The sequence below is a fragment of the Musca vetustissima genome, unplaced genomic scaffold (assembly GCF_032173495.1).
Source record: "Musca vetustissima isolate MV318-11 ecotype Yass unplaced genomic scaffold, APGP_CSIRO_Mvet_v1 utg1054, whole genome shotgun sequence".
Lineage (NCBI taxonomy): Eukaryota > Metazoa > Arthropoda > Insecta > Diptera > Muscidae > Musca > Musca vetustissima.
The window spans coordinates 48475-69531 of record NW_026883211.1 but is presented as its reverse complement, the minus strand read 5'-3'; the positions used below and the strand labels follow the sequence as shown (position 1 = coordinate 69531).

The following is a 21057-nucleotide window of genomic DNA, read 5'->3' as shown; positions in this document are numbered from 1 at the left end:
GACGACCCCCGCAGACGTATATAGGCCTTAGAAAAAACTATTTAAAAAATATACGCCTTATATAGGCCTTAGAAAAAATTATTTAAAATATCTACGCCTTATATAGGCCTTAGAAAAAATTATTTAAAAAATCTACGGCTTATATAGGCCTTAGAAAAAATTATTTAAAAAATCTACGCCATATATAGGCCTTAGAAAAAAATATTTAAAAAATCTACGCCTTATATAGGCCTTATAAAAAATTATTTAAAAAATCTACGCCTTATATAGGCCTTATAAAAATTATTTAAAAAATCTACGCCTTATATAGGCCTTATAAAAAATTATTTAAAAAATCCACGCCTTATGTAGGCCTTAGAAAAAATTATTTAAAAAATCCACGCCTTATGTAGGCCTTAGAAAAAATTATTTAAAAAATCCACGCCTTATATAGGCCTTAGAAAAAATTATTTAAAAAATCTACGCCTTATATAGGCCTTAGAAAAAATTATTTAAAAAATCTACGCCTTATATAGGCCTTAGAAAAAATTATTTAAAAAATCTACGCCTTATATAGGCCTTAGAAAAAATTATTTAAAAAATCTACGCCATATATAGGCCTTAGAAAAAATTATTTAAAAAATCTACGCCTTAAATAGGCCTTAGCAAAAAATTATTTAAAAAATCTACGCCTTATATAGGCCTTAGAAAAAATTATTTAAAAAATCTACGCCTTATATAGGCCTTAGAAAAAATTATTTAAGAAATCTACGCCTTATATAGGCCTTAGAAAAAATTATTTAAAAAATCTACGCCTTATATAGACCATGAAAAAAATTATTTAAAAAATCTACGCCTTATACAGGCCATGGAAAAAATTATTTAAAAAATCTGCTCTTTGTATAGACCATGGAAAAAATTATTTAAAAAATCTGCGCTTTATATAGACCATGGAAAAAATTATTTAAAAAATCTACGCCTTATATAGACCATGAAAAAAATTATTTAAAAAATCTACGCCTTATATAGGACTCGGAAAAAATTATTTAAAAAATCTACGCCTCATATAGGCCTCGGAAAAAAGAATTTTAAAAAAATCTGCGCCTTATATAGGACTCGGAAAAATTATTTAAAAAATCTACGCCTTATATAGGCCTTAGAAAAAATTATTTAAAAAATCCGCGCCTTATATAGGCCTTAGAAAAAATTATTTAAAAAATCCGCACCTTATATAGGACTTAGAAAAAATATTTAAACAATCTACGCCTTATATAAGCCTTAGAAAAAATTATTTAAAAAATCTACGCCTTATATAGGCCTTAGAAAAAATTATTTAAAAAATCTACGCCTTATATAGGCCTTAGAAAAAATTATTTAAAAAATCTACGCCTTATATAGGCCTTAGAAAAAATTATTTAAAAAATCTACGCCTTATATAGGCCTTAGAAAAAATTATTTAAAAAAATCTACGCCTTATATAGGCCTTAGAAAAAATTATTTAAAAAATCTACGCCTTATATAGGCCTTAGAAAAAATTATTTAAAAAATCTACGCCTTATATAGGCCTTAGAAAAAATTATTTAAAAAATCTACGCCTTATATAGGCCTTAGAAAAAATTATTTAAAAAATCTACGCCTTATATAGGCCTTAGAAAAAATTATTTAAAAAATCTACGCCTTTTATAGGCCTTAGAAAAAATGATTAAAAAAATCCACGCCTCATATAGGCCTTAGAAAAAATTATTTAAAAAATCTACGCCTTATATAGGCCTTAGAAAAAAGTATTTAAAAAATCTACGCCTTATATAGGCCTTAGAAAAAAGTATTTAAAAAATCTACGCCTTATATAGGCCTTAGAAAAAATTATTTAAAAAATCTACGCCTTATATAGGCCTTAGAAAAAATTATTTAAAAAAATCTGCGCCTTATATAGGCCTTAGAAAAAATTATTTAAAAAATCTACGCCTTATATAGGCCTTAGCAAAAAATTATTTAAAAAATCTACGCCTTATATAGGCCTTAGAAAAAATTATTTAAAAAATCTACGCCTATAGGTATGCTTTCGAAAATAATGTTTAAAATATCCACGCCTGTAGGTATGCCTTAAAAAATAATGTTTAAAAAATCCACGCCTATAGGTATGCCTTAGAAAATAATCTTTTGAAAAATCCACGCCTATACGTATGCTTTAGGAAAATATTTATAAAAAACCCTTAGGCAAAAATATGCCTCTGATGTATTAAGTTCTCTATAATTAGTCTTTAATCGAGTCTTTTTCTTCGTTTTCCAATGAGCCAACTTATCACAAGAAAATCTGGCATAAAATTGAACAATAAAAGTCTTTGGAGAAATTCCAAAATAATGGAGAACATCAATTAGTCTACAACAGAAATGGTATTGTAAAATTCAAAGGAATAGATTTGAAAGGTAAACTGAAACACACACAGATATAGAAATCAATATGGGTGGGTGGAGGAGGTATGAGAAATAGCAAATCAATACACCCACACACACACATACACCAACACAATGGACAAGAAAAACATAGAACATCATAAACACCGACAATTGCCGGAAACAAAAGCAAATGGTTGATGATGATGATGGTAATGGAAGGAAGGGAGGTAGAATGCAGCTGCAGCACATTAAGACACCCACACATTGTTGGCGGAAAGGATTCAAACACATGAACACACACACCCACACATACATATGTGTGTGTACGTGTATCTTCTCACTAACAAATATGAAAACAAGCAACACACATTTATAGGGAAATTTTACACAGAACGCCATGTGTGCCTTAGAGAGAGACCGAGTGTGTGTGTGTATGGCTGCGTGTGCCTCTGTGTGAGTATAGAAAAGACTATACATGTTGGCCTGTGAACACAAAAGGTGTTAGTGCTTTCATTTAATTTAATTACCAATAGTGTATGCAATACAATGCACACAAACACTCGCTCACTCACACACACATACATACATGCCTACATTTTATAAACACAATCATCTGTTCAGTCTCTAATGTATAAATATTATTGGAACAACACCAATATGAAGCAACAACAATGCCAACAACAACAACAGCACTATCACAGGGTTCGCCATTACATTCCTGCTAAAAGGATTCATCCATTTGTTCATTCATTCATTGAATTAAATTGTGTGTTGTAAATAGATTTATGTGTGTGTGTGCGTGAATATTTGCGTGTGTGTTCGTTTGGCATTTAAATAGCTTTTGATGTGATTTTATAGCGCTATATGTGTATGGCATAAAGAGTATTTGTGCGAATATATGTGTGTGTGTGCTCTACACCAACAATGATGCCTATAAACAACAATCGATTTACTTCGTTCGTTTGTCTTGACTTCTAAAAATTCTCTTTATGTCTGTGCATTTATAATTAACAAATAAACCTATATAGGTGAGGGAAAAAATTATTTAAAAAATCTACGCCTTCTATAGGCCTTAGAAAAAATTATTTAAAAAAATCCCCGCCTTATATAGACCTTAGAAAAAATTATTTAAAAAAATCCCCGCCTTATATAGACCTTAGAAAAAATTATTTAAAAAATCCACGCCTTATTTAAAAAATTTACGCCTTATGCATTAGAAAAAAATTATTTAAAAAATCTACGCCTTATATAGGCCTTAGAAAAAATTATTTAAAAAATCTACGCCTTATGGAAACCTTAGAAAAAATTATTTAAAAAATCTACGCCCTATATAGGCCTTAGAAAAAAATATTTAAAAAATCTACGCCCTATATAGGCCTTAGAAAAAAATTTTTAAAAAATCTACGCCCTATATAGGCCTTAGAAAAAATTATTTAAAAAATCCACGCCTTTGATAGTCTCAAGAAAAAAATATTTTAAAAATCCACGCCTTCTTTAGGCCTTAGAAAAAATTATTTAAAAAATCTACTCCTTATATAGGCCTTAGAAAAAATTCTTAAAAAAATCTAGGCCTTATATAGGCCTTAGAAAAAATTATTAAAAAAATCTAGGCCTTAGAAAAAATTATTTAAAAAATCTAGGCCTTAGAAAAAATTATTTAAAAAAATCTACGCCTTAGGCCTTAGGCCGTAGAAAAAATTATTTAAAAAAATCTACGCCTTAGGCCTTAGGCCGTAGAAAAAATTGTTTTACAAATCCACGCCTTATATAGGCCTTATTTAAAAAATCTACGCCTTATATAGGCCTTAGAAAAAATTATTTTAAAAATCCACGCCTTATATAGGCCTTAGAAATAAATTATTTTAAAAATCCACGCCTTATATAGGCTTTAGCAAAAAATATTTTAAAAATCTACGCCTTATATAGGCCTTAGAAAAAATTATTTAAAAAAATCTACGCCTAATATAGGCCTTTGAAAAAAATTATTTAAAAAATCTACGCTTTATATAGGCCTTAGAAAAATTATTTAAAAAATCTACGCCTTATATAGGCCTTAGAAAAAATTATTTAAAAAAATCTACGCCTTATATAGGCCTTAGAAAAAATTATTTAAAAAATCTACGAATTATATAGGCCTTAGAAAAAATTATTTAAAAAATCTAAACCTTGTGACAGAACTTTCGTTCCATAAGCCGAACTTAAAAAAAATATTTCCAGGCGGGTCGGTCTTTTGCGCAGTTTTTTTTCCAATTTGAAAGACCATATTCGGCAATGAAATCTTCCACTTGCTTTTTCCCTCTTATTCGTGGCCTTCCCCTTCTGCGTGGACCATCAGCTTCTTCGTGTTTATATGCCTTCTGGGCTGGGGCATTTTCATCCATTCTCACAACATAACCTAGCCAACATAGTCGCTGCAGCTCAATATGTCTAACAATGTCAATGTCCGAGAATAGCTGGTACAATGCATGGTTCATTCGAGGCGATATTCACCATCAACGCAGATCGGCCCATAGATCTTTCGAAGAATATTTCTCTCAAACACTCCAAGAGCTCCATATAACAGAGAGAATAGCTAGTACTACTCATGGTTCATTCGACGGCGATATTCACCATCAACGCAGATCGTCCCATAAATCTTTTGGAGAATTTTTCTCTCAAACACTTCAAGAACTGCCTCATCTGCTTGCGCAAGTATCCATGCTTCGTATCCATAAAACAACACGGGTAGTATCAGCGTCTTGTAGAGTGTGAGTTTGGTGGACGAATAGGTGGAATGTGTCGATGTGTTTTTCGTGGGTTTTTCCAGGATTTGGAGTGAAAATCTGGTGGATTTGCCAGGTCTGAAGCCGCATTGGTATGGTCCAATAATGTCATTGACCATTGACTTCTGCGTCTTGTAGAATGTGAGTTTGGCCTGGCGTGAGATGGCCTTGCTTTTGAGTTGTTTGCTCAGACCATAGTAGCATCTGTTCGCCATCACTATCCTTCTCCGAATTAAAAAAAAAAACTGTTTTCTCGCCGTTTACTGCCAGACCCACTTTGGCAGACTCCTTCTCAATTTGTTCAAAGGTGGCTGTTACTGCTCTCAATGTTCGACCCCTTATGTCGATGTCATCGGCGTAGGCGAGTAACATGTGTTGTTTGGTCTAAAGAGTGTCATTTCTGTTCACTTTGTGAAAAAGGTCACACGAAAAACTGTCACCTTGTCTGAATCCTCGTTTGGTATTAAAGGGCTCCGAGAGGTCCTTTCCGACTGCCAAACGCAGACATGGGTTTATACACCTCTGAACGGATAGGGCTATCGAATGCGGCTTTATAATCGACGAATAGGTGGAATGTGTCTATGTATTTTTCATGGATTTTTCCAGGATTTGACGCAGAGTGAAAATCTGGTCGATGATGGATTTGCCAGGTCTGAAGTCGCATTGGTATGGTCCAATAATGTCATTGACCATTGACTTCAGTCGTTCACACAGTGCGCTGGGTAGCACTTTATATGCGATAGGAAGGAGACTTCCTTTCCTCTACTTCTAGTTGCCACATATCGTCTTGTCTCTTTTTTTGTGCACGGGACACAGGATGCTGAGGTTCAAATCATTGGGCATGCATTCCTCTAGCCAACTTGTACCAATCAGCTGGAAAAAATATTTTAAAACCAGTGAACGGAGCAGTATAGTCGGACGGGGTCGACCATAACCCTGGCATTTTTTCTTGAAATGAATTCTTACGGCATAAAATAAAAAATTGGTCACTTTAGGTTTCGGTGGATTTGACCCTCAGAATATTGACCGATCATCATCTAAACAGCCGCTCTAAGTATTTTGTCAGATCCCCTTCAGCTGCATATAATAATTGCCTCTAGATCGACTTGAAAATCAGACAAAATTAAAGTTTTCTGTTCATTGAATGAAATCTCGACTATAGGCGTCGTCCTTGACCATAATCGGAACTCCATGTTCAATTTCAAAGCGATCAGAGCGATATTTCCGTCCTCTAATGGAGTAATAGTAATACTAATCCCACATCAGAGTACATACAGCCATATTATTGCTATCAATTTGAAGGTCAACCACTCCTCTTGGATATACTATCTACTGCTCGGGTATATGTCCTTCAGGAGCAAGTATATACGCCCAGAATAAAAATTTTGTAATTTTTCACACAAAAGTCAGGGCCCATTTGACCCGCTAAATATTGACCGATCTTTATCGAAACAAAGCGTGCTTATTCTTTAGCCCGATCACCTTTCTCCATGTAAAATTTCACGATGTTCGGACTATAACTGCGGTCTCTGGAGCGACCAGAAAAACTGACAAAAATTGAGTATTTGGCCCATTTCATGCCCTAAATACTAACCGATCTTTACCAAAAACAATAGGGGTCTTCATTGGGCAGAACCCATCCTGCATGCAAAATGTCGTGAAGATTGGTCAGTTATGGACCAATCTTCACGATTGTATCGTGTTTACAAATTATAATGGACAGACGGACGGACGGACGCACATGTCTGGATCAACTCAGCTAGTCGAGATATGACGATCGGTATACTTAAAGGTGGTTCTAGGACCAATATTTGGCGGCGTTACAAACTTTTGGGGCTGCACAAAGCTATAATACCCTGACAACATTGTTGTGTAGGGTATAAATCTACGCCTTACGTGTTCTTCCCACTGTTCTTCCTGTGGTATATCCTTTGGCAAATTTTCGATATTAAATAAAATTATTGTTTGCCCCAACATTCCGAAATTTATGTACCGAATCCATTAAATACATAAACACGCCTTAAGTATATTTTAAAATAAAATCCATGCCAATACCTAAAAATATATATAACTACAAATAGCTATGCACATAACCCAGTGAACATTTTGGGGTGAAGGTTTAAAAATTCATTAAACAATATTAAAAAATAGAGGAAACTATATTTTCCGTAATGGGCATTTCCGACTATCTTCAGACATGTCGTATGATATTCTGAACCCAAAAAATAATCTGAAAAATATTTGTTTTTCCCCAGACGGAAGATATTCAAGAAAAAATGCCGGAAAAAATATTTCTTTTGACTTCCTATATTTTCCATAATGGCCTTATCCGACTATCAGCAGACATGTCGGATGATATTCTGAACCCAAAAAATAATCAGAAAAAATATTTGTTTTCTTTTTTCACAGACGAAAGATATTCAAGAAAAAATATCGAAAAATGTTTCGTTTGATTTCGTACACCACTTCCGACTATTATCAGAATTGTCGTAGAGGAAACTATATTTTCCGTAATGGACATTTCCGACTATTTTCCGACATGTCGGATGATATTCTGAACCCAAGAAATAATCTGAAAAAAATTTGTTTTCTTCCCAGACTGAAAATATTAAAAAAAAATCGGAAAAATATTTCTTTTAACTTCCTATATTTTCCATAATGGACATTTCCGACTATCTTCAGACATGTCGGCTGATATTCTGAACCCCAAAAACAATCGGAAAAATGTTTTTTCCCAGGCGGAAGATATACCAGAAAAAATATCAGAAAAGTATTTCTTTTGATTTCCATACACCACTTCCGACTATTATCAGAATTGTCGTAGAGGAAACTATATTTTCCATAATGGGCATTTCCAACTATTTTCCGACATGTCGTATGATATTCTGAACCCAAGAAATAATCTGAAAAAAATTTGTTTTTTCCCAGACAGAAAATATTCAAAAAAAATCGGAAAATATTTCTTTTAACTTCCTATATTTTCCATAATGGACATTTCCGACTATCTGCAGACGTGTCGGATGATATTCTGAACCCCAAAAATAATCTGAAAAATATTTGCTTTCTTTCACAGACGAAAAATATTCAAGAAAAAATATCGAAAAATGTTTCTTTAGATTTCGTACACTACTTCCGACTATCATCAGACTTGTCGTAAGATTTTCGAAAAAAATAGTTTTTCAAAATTTTCTCCAATTTTTGTTTGCTGGGTAATATTACGCAATATTTTGTGTTTGTTCGAAATATAAACTTGTGTTAGTTACTTTATTAGTGAACGAATAGAAAACTTTGATTTGCTTAAGTGCAACCAACATGCACGCAAGCTATACCCCCCCAACACACACACACACCCAACAACTAATATATAAATTGAGATGGTATAAAGATGTGTGTGAGTGTGTCTGTGTTTACATTTTTAAGTACACCAGTGTATGCTTAAGTATGCTAAAGGTGATTTAATGAGCGTAAATATAGTAGCTTAATTTAATGCTCATGTACTTAGTCGGGATGTGTGTGAGTGTGTGTGTGTGTGTGTAAGGATATATGAAAATGTGTGTCTGTGTGTGTATTTGTTTTGGTATGTTTAGCTATAGCTTTGAAGCGCTCATCTAAATGCTCTAAGAAAATGTTAAAAGCAAATCTAAAGTACCCCACCTAGGGCCCCACCTAGGTCCGCCTCCCTCCTTGGCTGAAAATAAATGCAACTTAGCATTGCTTTGCCTCTGCTGCCATATTAGCTGGAATTTTAACTTTGATAGGTTGATTTTATAAAATAAATATTTTAGTCTAAAAAAATATATTTTTGCAAGTTCTACCGAAGCTTTTCTGTAAGAAGAATTATTTGATTTTTTTTTCAGAAACAGAAGAAAATTTTTGGGATTATGAAAAAAGGTTAAAGGAAAACAATTTTTTATTTCAAAAAATCCTTAAAATTAAATATCCAGAATTTAATAAAAAAAAATTATTTTTCCTAAATTTGAATACCTTATTTTCGATCAACATTTAAATCGAAATTTAAATGTGAACTATCAAATGTTATATTTGGACATTACATTCTGGCTCTTAACTACGCACATAGAAATCGATTTTCTATTAGACACACAAAATACAGGAGGTACTCGATTTTTGCAAACCTATACAAAATTATAAATTGTTTTCAAAGCATACTTATAGGCGTGGATTTTTTAAACTTAATTTTTCATGGCCTACTTATAGGAGTGGTTTTTTTAAATGAAATTTTCATGGCATACTTATAGGCGTTGATTTTTTAAATTGAAATTTTCATGGACTACTTATAGGCGTGGATTTTTAAAAATAATTTTTTTTTGCCTACTTATAGGCGTGGATTTTTTAAAATGAAATTTTTGTTTAGAATGGAATTTTCATGGCCTACTTATAGGCGTGGACTGTTTAAAATGACATTTTCATGGCCTACTTATAGGCGTGGATTTTTTAAACTTAATTTTTCATGGCCTACTTATAGGCGTGGATTTTTTAAACTTAATTTTTCATGGCCTACTTATAGGCGTGGATTTTTTAAACTTAATTTTTCATGGCCTACTTATAGGCATGGATTGTTTAAAATGAAATGTTTGTTTAAAATAAAATTTCATGACCTACGTATAGGCGTGGATTGTTTAAAATGAAATTTTTGTTTAAAATGAAAATTTCATGGCCTACTTATAGGCGTGGATTTTTTAAACTTAATTTTTCATGGCCTACTTATAGGCGTGGATTTTTTAAACTTAATTTTTCATGGCCTACTTATAGGCGCGGATTGTTTAAAATGAAATTTTCATGGCCTACATATAGACGTGGATTTTTTAAAATTAAATTTTCATGGGCTGCCTATAGGCGTGGAATGTTTAAAATGACATTTTCATGGCCCACTTATAGGCGTGAATGGTTTAAAATGAAATTTTCATGGCCTACTTATAGGCGTGGATTGTTTAAAATGAAATTTTCATGGCCTACTTATAGGCGTGGATTTTTTTAAAATGAAATTTTCATGGCCTATTTATAGGCGTGGATTGTTTAAAATGAAATTTTCATGGCCTACTTATAGGCGTGAAGTTTTTAAATTAATTTTTAAGGCATACTTATAGGCGTGAAGTTTTTAAATTAATTTTTAAGGCATACTTATTTTTTAAAATTAATATTTCATGGCATACCTTTAGGCGTATATTTTTAAAATTAAATGTTCAAGGCATTTGTTACCCAAAATCCGGTCTGTACTGTACATTACCACTACAATTCAATTCGATTTTGTATTATTATGGTATTATTATTTGAACATTCATTGTCAGTTTCACTGAGAATAAATGCATTTCGAGAGAGTTTTTTTTCAAAAACAAAAATTGTAAATGCAAGCATTTAATTTCATAAATAATGCATGGCCAATATTGAATAAACAAATAGAACATAAATGCAGGCACAAATGCACGCACACCAATACGCACACACACATACACTCTTTTGTATGTACACATTTTTCCATACATCGTGAGAGAGTAGGAAACAAGTTTTGAAAAACATTTTTAGTAAATTTTATGAATTATTCAATAATGCAATGGAAAATATTTTTGAGAAAAAAAAACTGGAAACTAATATATGCAACAGTGGGGGGTGGGGCAAAAGGGATATTCAAACATTGTTAATAAAACAAATAAAAAAATTAAATAGTGTCTAATTTATATATAAATTTTAAATTCATTTTTTTCTATTTTATAAAATTTAATGCAAATTTTTTCTATATTTTTTGCAGGGCTACAAAATCTACTATACCACAGATCCCAATCAACCCGAAGCCTCTTGGAAATCCCAAGTGCTTGATAATAGTGAATTGACCACAATATCCGAACTGACACCACATGCCATCTATACGGTACGTGTTCAGGCCTTTACATCAATGGGAGCTGGTCCAATGTCCACACCGGTTCAAGTGAAAACACAACAAGGTGAGTGGAAAAAAAATGTTTCAAAATTTATTCTCAAAGACCCACGACGAAACTTTGAACGGGAAAATTACACATCGCGGACAGAACGATTTTCTTTAAATGGCTAGCAAAATGGTTGACGTCGAAAATTAATTTTGAAAAAAAAAATCCAAGTAGGCAATGCAACAAAAATTAAAAATAATCAACGCCTTAAAGTAGGCAATGAAAAATAATTTAATATAATCCACGCCTTAAAGTAGGCAATGAAAAAATAATTTAAAATAATCCACGCCTTAAAGTAGGCAATGAAAAAATAATACACGCCTTAAAGTAGACAATGAAAAAAAATTAAAAATAATGCACGCCCTAAAGTAGGCAATGAAAAAATAATGCACGCCTTAAAGTAGGCAATGAAAAAATAATGCACGCCTTAAAGTAGGCAAAGAAAAAATAATTTAAAATGATTCACTCCTTAAAGTAGGCAATGAAAAAAATCATTTAAAATAATCCACGCCTTAAAGTAGGCAATGAAAAATAATTTAAAATAATACACGCCTTAAAGTAGGCAATGAAAAAATAATTTAAAATAATCCACGCCTTAAAGTGGGCAATAAAAAATAATCCCCGCCTTAAAGTAGGCAATGAAAAACTAATCCATACCTTAAAGTAGGCAATGAAAAATAATACGCGCCTTAAAGTAGGCAATGGAAAAATAATCCACGCCTTAAAGTAGGCAATGAAAAATAATTCAAAATAATCCACGCCTTAAAGTAGGCAATGAAAAATAATTCACGCCTTTAAGTAGGCAATGAGAAAATAATTTAAAATATTCCACGCCTCAAAGTAGTCAATGGAAAAATAATCCACGCCTTAAAGTAGGCAATGCACAAATAATCCACGTAGTCAATGAAAAAATAATCCACGTCTTGAAGTAGGCAATGAAAAATAATTTAAAATAATCCACGCCTTAAAGTAGGCAATGAAAAAATAATCCCCGCAATAAAGTAGGCAATGAAAAAATAACCCACGCCTTAAAGTAGGGAATGAAAAAATAATCCACGCCTTGAAGTAGGCAATGAAAAAATAATTTAAAATAATCCACGCCAATAAGTTGGCCATGAAAAATTTATTTTAAACCAGTAAGGAAAGTAGTAAAGTCGGACGGAGCCGACTATATGATACCCTTTTAACACTTTGACAATATTCCAGAAATACATCCTTACAGACCTTGAATTTTTGCAGGACCATTGACATGAAATTCGACTAAGTTAATTATGTGATCTGTGTCTATATGTGAACCGACTTCGCTCAATGACCAATAACCGGGTATATTTGTACAAAGTATATAGATTCTTGATCAGCGTAAAATTCTGCAGGTCCGTAAAAATTCTGCAGGTCCGTCTTTCTGTTGTAATCACTCTAGCGTCTAAACAAATTGAGATAGATCGCCAAAATTTTGCATAGAGTTGTCTCTTGTCTGCAGGTCCGAAGATGAGCTTCATCGGTCCACATACCAAATGTTTCCATTAAAAATTATTAATATCGGTTCACTTTTTTGGGGTCGCCCTCATATAACGGTTAACCCAGACCCATTTCGATACGTTGCGCGTAATGTTGTGCCAATCGAACACCCTTTAAATCTTTAGTGCACCATTTACGAAAAATCGGCCGAAAATATATATGCGAGCTATATCTAAATCTGAATCGATTTAAGTAAAACTTGGCCCACGTTAGTCTATCCTAACTTCAGTGCGGTGTGCAAAATTTCGTGCCAATCGGCCTAAATTTGACTCTTTGGTGCACCATTTGCGGAAAATCGAACGAACATATATATGGGAGCTATATTTAAATCTGGATTTCAGACGTTAGTCTAACCTAACTTCAGTGCGTTGTGAAAAATTTCGTGCCAATCGGCCAAAATTTGACTCTTTGGTGCCCCCCCCCCCCCCCCCCCCGAAATTAATTTTTTTCACAGTAAATTTATTTTGCAAACAGCACACGTTTTTTAATTTTGTGCAAAATTTCATGCCAATCGCCCTAAATTTGACTCTTTGGTGCACCATTTGCGAAAAATCGAACGAACATATATATGTGGGAGCTATATCTAAATCTTAACCGATTTTTTCCAATTTCAATAGGGTTTGTCCCTGGACCAAATAAATGATCTGCGCCAAATTTCATGTCATTGGGATAATAAATGCGACCTGCACTTTGTTTACAAGTTAGGCAATGAAAAGAATGAATTTTAAAAAATCCAACCTTCCAATTCAAGGTAGGCCTTGGAAAAATTTGTTTAAATAAATAAATTTGGTGTTACATTCGGACCTTCTTCTCTATTATTATTCCTTTTGTCTTCTTATTTTTTTTTTAATTAAAAAAAAGAAGAACGAAATACGCTTAAACAAGAAAAAAGTGTCGCTTAACATTTAACGTAGCGGGATCATCATCATTTTTATCCTTAAACCATTATCGGACAGGACAGCATTTATTACCGAGCCGAGTCCGCCTCCTCTCCTCTCCCCATCCCGACCCAGCCACAAGTCACATCATTCACATGTAATTATTTTAATCGTTGTTATTATTCTTTTCTTCGAGCGCCTTATTCGGCACTTTAACATTTCTGTTGCAATCAATGTCCCGATTGTTATCCTTCACAATGACGAGGCGTCAGGACAGCTACAACGACAACAACAATGAAAAATAAATACATTACACGCATTTAACGGTTCTCTTCTTTCTTATCACACTCACAGACACACTCACTCACACACTCTGACACATGTATTGAATTTCAATATTGTTTGATTTATTCCGCATGTGTGTGAGTGTGCGTACGTATATGTGTGACTGTAAATGTTTTCCTTTTGGGAGGGGCGGTGCTCCCCATGTGACAGGCATAACAAGCGGAATCCTTTTATTTTCTTTACTTGCAATACAAAAAGAAAAAATACATTATTTTAATTTCTGATTGTGTCAGTTTAACACGATGTTAACATTATACCAGAATTTAGAGCTGGACCAGGAGGACAAGCGGACGGCAGGAGTAGTGGGGGGGAAAATGTGAAAAATAAAATAAATAATATCTCTCTAAAAGTTGTAAGTATTTTATTCTACCTGTAGGCGTTGATTTTTTAAAAATATTTTTCGAGGCCTACTTATAGGCGTTGATTTTTTAAAAACATTTTTCGAGGCCTACTTATAGGCGTTGATTTTTTAAAAATATTTTTCATGGCCAACTTATAGGCATTGATTTTTTAAAAATATTTTTCGTGGCCTACTTATAGGCGTTAATTTTTTAAAAATATTTTTCGAGGCCTACTTATAGGCGTTGATTTTTTAAAAATATTTTTCGTGGCCTACTTAAAGGCGTTGGTTTTTTAAAAATATTTTTCGAGGCCTACTTATAGGTGTTGATTTTTTAAAGATAATTTTCTAAGGCCTACCTTTAGGCGTGGATTTTTTAAAGATAATTTTCTAAGGCCTACCTTTAGGCGTGGATTTTTTAAAGATAATTTTCTAAGGCCTACCTTTAGGCGTGGATTTTTTAAAGATAATTTTCTAAGGCCTACCTATAGGCGTGGTTTTTTTAAAGATAAATTTCTAAGGCCTACCTTTGGCGAGGATTTTTTAAAGATATTTTCTAAGGCCTACCTTTAGGCGTGGATTTTTTAAAGATAATTTTCTAAGACCTACCTTTAGGCGTGTATTTTTTAAGGATAATTTTCTAAAGCCTACCTTTAGGCGTGGATTTTTTAAAGATAATTTGCTAAGGCCTACCTTTAGGCGTGGATTTTTTAAAGATAATTTTCTAAGGCCTACCTTTATGCGTGTATTTTTTAAGGATAAATTTCTAAGACCTACCTTTAGGCGTGGATTTTTTAAAGATATTTTCTAAGGCCTACCTTTAGGCGTGGATTTTTTAAAGATAATTTTCTAAGGCCTACCTTTAGGCGTGGATTTTTTAAAGATAATTTTCTAAGGCCTACCTTTAGGCGTGGGTTTTTTAAAGATAAATTTCTAAGGCCTACCTTTAGGCGTGGATTTTTTAAATATAATTTTCTAAGGCCTACCTATAGCCGTGGATTTTTTAAAGATAATTTTCTAAGGCCTACCTTTAGGCGTGGATTTTTTAAACATGTTTTCTACCTACCTAGGCCTACCTTTAGGCGTAGATTTTTTTAAAGATAATTTTCTAAGGCCTACCTTTAGGCGTGGACTTTTTAACGAAATTTGTTTCCATGGATCGATGCCAGAGAACCCCTGTTTTGTTGGTTCAAGATTTTTTTTGTGTATGTCATTGTCCAGGTTGTTTTTTTGTTTTTATTTCTTTTGAAAAAACAACTCACACTCTGACATGATGGCAGGGCGCGCACACACACACACACATACTCACTTACACAATTTTAAAATGTGTGTTTACACAAGAAATCGTGCAAAAATAATTGGTGTCGATTAACAACTGATTCAAACTGCTGTTGTACAATTCACACACAGTTACCAACAACGTGGCATAGCACCGTAGTGTAACATATAAATGACGTTCAACACACACATACACACTTTTGTTATTTTTTGTGTGTCTGGCTCTGCCTGTGTGTGTGTTGTCAGTCGTCAATGGCTGACTGACTGACTGAGTGAATGGCAGGGTGTGAAATCCTCGTACAAATTAAGAGAACATTTAACACGACATTCAATAATAGTTGTTTGCGATATATAAAGAAGGAACAACAACAGCAACACCAACATCACCCAAACGACAAAGGACCCGTCGAAAAGAAACAACAACAAAAAAACAACAGCTACAAGCAAGTTAAACAAACGTTTAATAATGAAACCATGTGTTAACTTTTCACTGGTAAATTAACGAAACTGAAAAAAAAAACTGACGACGATATAAAGTTCGCTCAGACACACAACCACACTTACCCACTAACAACCTGTATGTTGTATGAACGGCAGCAAATTATTCAAATTGTAGATTGTATTACGGGATATTTAAAAATGTAGCTGCGCAAAAAAAAATAAATACAAAAGAAAAAATTTTAATGAATATTTTTAATTAAGAGAAAGGTAAAAACAAACTGTGAAAAAATTACAAGAAGTTCGGATGGCCACGATGTGTCTCTCTGAATTAATTAAAAATTTAAATTGTATTAATAAAGCATCACAATTATTTTCTAAGGCATATCAATAGGCGTGGTTTTTTTAAAATTATTTTTAGAGGTCTACTGTAAGGCTTGGGGTGGCGTAGGGGATTATAGATACCAAGCAACGGCTCTGATTGGCTTTAACATGGCGAAGTCTAGGCTTATCTTGGTCCCTCTTTCATCTCAATTGTGGACACTGACCTCCCCGCGGTGCCACCTGAGGTAGCTATTTTCATCACCCTTTGAAATAGTGAGCTAATATGTGCCTCGAGTTCACCCATAAGAACTATAAAAAAATGGGTTGAGGCGTCGGGTTAGTTGCCCCCACTCGGAAAATCCCTCCTACTGTGAAAAAGCAAAGAAAAAGAAAACCAACACCCATAATGTTGACGACCCTCGCAAGCATATAAATAACCACGATCTGCGAATCTACACATGAAATATGTGCACGTTTACGTTCTACAGAACGGGTGCAGTTCTCGCCTTGGCGGATGTACTCAAGAATTACAAAGCCGATATTATTGCCTTACAGGAAATGCAATGGAAAAAGACAGGCATAAGTAAATCAGACGATTACGCTCTGTATTATAGCTGCCGTGAAACGAGACATGAATTTGGCTGCGGATTTATGGATAATAAAAGACCTCGTCTCCAGATTAACTCCAGTAGATAAAATCGAAGTTCTTCTACATCAGTCTTATTTGCGGCCATGTTCCGATCAAAGACAATGATGAGCAGACCGAAGGCATATTTTATGAGCGCAGTTCTCGCCTTAGCGGATGTACTCAAGAAGTACAAATCCGATATTATTGCCTTACAGGAAATGCGATGTAAAGGGTCTGGCGTAAATAAATCAGATGATTACGCCCCGTATTATAGCTGCCATGAAACGAGACATGAATTTGGCTGCGGATTTATGGTTAACAGGAGAATTAAAGACCTCGTCTCTAGATTCACTCCAGTAGATAAAAGCGAAGTTCTTCTACATCAGTCTTATTTGCGGCCATGCTCCGATCGAAGACAAAGATGAGCAGACCAAAGATATATTTTAGGAGCGCCTAGAAACAGCATATGATAGCTGCCCTGGCCATGACATAAAAATTCTGCTAGGAAATTTTAATGCAAAAATCGGAAGGGAAAATATATTTGGCCCCACCGTCGGAAAACGTGCAGCCTTCATGAAGAAACATCTGAGAACGGGGCATGAGGTTGATTGACTTCGCGGCAGCAAAAAACATGGTAGTTAACAGCACCAGATTCAAGCATCTCGATATAAACAAGGCCACATGGATTTCTCTTGATCAAGCAAGGAGAAATCAAATTGATAATGTTGTGATAGACGGAAGCCATTCATCCAGTGTATTAGACGATCGATCGAGCCTACTCCGCTCAACTTACCCACCTGCTTGACCAAAGCACTTCTTGTCCAGATAATTGCAGAGAATTGGCCACTCCCTACAAACTGCAGCAAAAGCAAACACTTAGGTAGCAAAGACCACCATCAAGAAATCCGTGGTACGATCAGGAGTGTCGTAATGCTACTGATATGAAAAACGCAGCGTATTGGGCAACCCTGCAGACAGTAGCAACACGTAAAGGCTATGGACGTGTTTTCAGAAAAAAGAAGAAAGAACAAGAAAAACGTTAGAGTGAGCAAATCGATATATACTGGAGTCAGAATGAAATCCGGAAATATTAACAACGAGTAAAACGCCAAACCCAAGGTTTTGGTGCAGGCACATCCTCTTGATGAGATGAAGATGGAAACCTGGTGACAGATACAGACAGTGCGTTGAGGATCTGGAAGGAGTAGTTTTGAAAAACTTCAGGTATCAAATAGTGGCGGTGAAAAAGACACCCCATAACCAATAAGAAATGATGGTATAGAGTGTATGCCACCTAGCCATAATGAGGTCAGAATAGCAATTTATCTGCTAAAGAACAATAAAGCAGCAGGAGCCGATGGGTTACCAGCCGAACTATTCAAGGCTGGTGGTCAGATGCTGGTCAGGAGCATGAACCAGCTGATTAGTACAATTTGGCTAGCGGAATGCATGCCCAATGATTGGAACGATCCTCAGCATGCTGTGTCCCGTGCACAAAAAAGGCTTATGTCACACACAGCACGATATGTGCCAACTATAGGGAAATTAGTCTCCTAGCCATCGCATATAAAGTGCTATCCAGTGTGCTGTGTGAAGGATTGAAGCCAATGGTCAATGACATCATTGGACCATACCAATGCGGCTTCAGACCAGGCAAATCCTCCATTGACCAGATTTTCACTCTACGCCAAATCCTGGAAAACCCCCACGAAAAACACATCAACACATACCACTTATTCGTCGACTATAAAGCCACATTCGATAGCCCTATCCGTTCAGAGGTGTTTAAAGCTATGTCTACCTTCGGCATTCCTGCAAAATTAATTCGTCTACGCAGGATAACTTTAGGTGGCACAAGGTCAGCAGTTAAAGTCGGAAAGGACCTATCGAAGCCCTTCAATATCGAACGAGGATTCAGACAAGGTGACAGCCAATCGTGTGACCTTTTTAACATCCTGCTGGAAAAGGTCATATGAGATGCAAAGGTGAACAGAGATGGCACTCTGTACACCAGCTTATGGAACACGGCTTATGGAACAATTGTTCTGTAACAAGCCAGCTAAGAAAAAAAAGACTATAGGGCGTGGATTTTTTAAAATTATTTTTAGAGGTCTACTATAAGGCGTGGATTTTTTTTATCACAATGAATCTTGCAATGGTTTTAAAACTTTTTAATTGCATAATGTAGTCACACGTTTATATTTTCATAATTTGGAATACACAGTTGACCCTAAACTTCATTGTTCAGCGTACGTAAAACCCATTGCAATAATTTTTAGCTCCATTATAATTTGTTTAATTTAGAGAACGACTCGTACCTTTGTCATATAAATACAAAATATATATGAGTGTTTGTGTGTGTGTATGTTGATAATAATAGTCACTTCGGTTCCTTCTTCCCACCACTTCTTTTATTTTTTGGGGATAAGACATCGAAAAACTTTAAAGATCACGTTTCACAAACAGTACCCCAGTCAACAAAAGTTAAAAAAAAAAAAACGTCGAATGAAAACATCATTTGCAGCAGACCTACCAAAGAGGTTGAGTCTTTGCGTCGACTTTGATTTTGGTAATCACAGAGAGGGCTGGGAGGGAATGGTAGGCAATTTTTTATAACTGCATCAGAAGGTTGCAGGAATTTCGCGATATACTTGGAAGGGGAGTAGAACACACCTATTTGGAGCTGCATATGATGCCACTGACTTCTTAAGAACCTGTGGAAGTATTACGCTTCCACATAGCTTAAAATGGATTTTTTTCGAGGCGTGGATTTCTTAAATAATTTTTTTCGAGGTCCGTCCTTATAAGGCGTGGATTTCCTAAATATTTTTTTTCGAGGTCCTTATAAGGCGTGGATTTCTTAAATAATTTTTTTCGAGGTCCTTATAAGGCGTGGATTTCTTAAATAATTTTTTTCGAGGTCCTTATAAGGCGTGGATTTCTTAAATAATTTTTTTCGAGGTCCTTATAAGGCGTGGATTTCTTAAATAATTTTTTTCGAGGTCCTTATAAGGCGTGGATTTCTTAAATAATTTTTTTCGAGGTCCTTATAAGGCGTGGATTTCTTAAATAATTTTTTTCGAGGTCCTTATAAGGCGTGGATTTCTTAAATAATTTTTTTCGAGGTCCTTATAAGGCGTGGATTTCTTAAATAATTTTTTTCGAGGTCCTTATAAGGCGTGGATTTCTTAAATAATTTTTTTCGAGGTCCTTATAAGGCGTGGATTTCTTAAATAATTTTTTTCGAGGTCCTTATAAGGCGTGGATTTCTTAAATAATTTTTTTCGAGGTCCTTATAAGGCGTGGATTTCTTAAATAATTTTTTTCGAGGTCCTTATAAGGCGTGGATTTCTTAAATAATTTTTTTCGAGGTCCTTATAAGGCGTGGATTTCTCCTTATAAGGCGTGGATTTCTTTAATTTTTTTCGAGGTCCTTATAAGGCGTGGATTTCTTAAATAATTTTTTTCGAGGTCCTTATAAGGCGTGGATTTCTTAAATAATTTTTTTCGAGGTCCTTATAAGGCGTGGATTTCTTAAATAATTTTTTTCGAGGTCCTTATAAGGCGTGGATTTCTTAAATAATTTTTTTCGAGGTCCTTATAAGGCGTGGATTTCTTAAATAATTTTTTTCGAGGTCCTTATAAGGCGTGGATTTCTTAAATAATTTTTTTCGAGGTCCTTATAAGGCGTGGATTTCTTAAATATTTTTTTTCGAGGTCCTTATAAGGCGTGGATTTCTTAAATAATTTTTTTCGAGGTCCTGACCTCTCTCGCCATAACTCACCCATACTTCTGCTTGTTATTTGTTGCATTCATCTCCTTTATGAAATCCCTGTCACCTCTTAAGGACTTAAAAAAATAGCAGATACCAAAACGAATGTGAGGTGTGTGTGTAGTAGTTGAACAATGTGTGCGTGTGAAATGTATTCAGGCGTTAAATTAAATTCGTTAAAAACACTTTACACACACTCTGGAAAAAAACCACTCACTCACACACGGACCCCCAGTTATCACATTCATATTTATTAAACGGTATTACCGTTGTTGTTGTGTGGCGGTGCTCATTTGTTTCGCAATAGCAGCCAGACAATTTTTTTTTTCAAAAGATTCCAATTTATCTGCGAAAAACAAACTGATGCAACAGCCAGACTTTTATTTATTTTATATCCTTAACATCTTTTATATATTTCTGTCCTGTCAACCCCTGCCCTTCCTTGGCGCAAATATGTC

The 21057-nt window shown here is 34.5% G+C and overlaps 1 protein-coding gene across 1 annotated transcript in view; it reads left to right on the top strand.

Annotated features, from left to right (window-relative positions):
* The window catches only part of LOC133330047 (tyrosine-protein phosphatase Lar-like), a gene marked incomplete at its 3' end in the record, with an annotated part of 419885 nt that overhangs the window by 375515 nt on the left and 23313 nt on the right, over positions 1-21057 (top strand). Inside the window, exon 12 of the mRNA XM_061538523.1 lies at positions 10903-11095. Coding sequence (XP_061394507.1) covers positions 10903-11095 — 193 coding nt within the window. The remainder of the gene's footprint in view (positions 1-10902; positions 11096-21057) is intronic.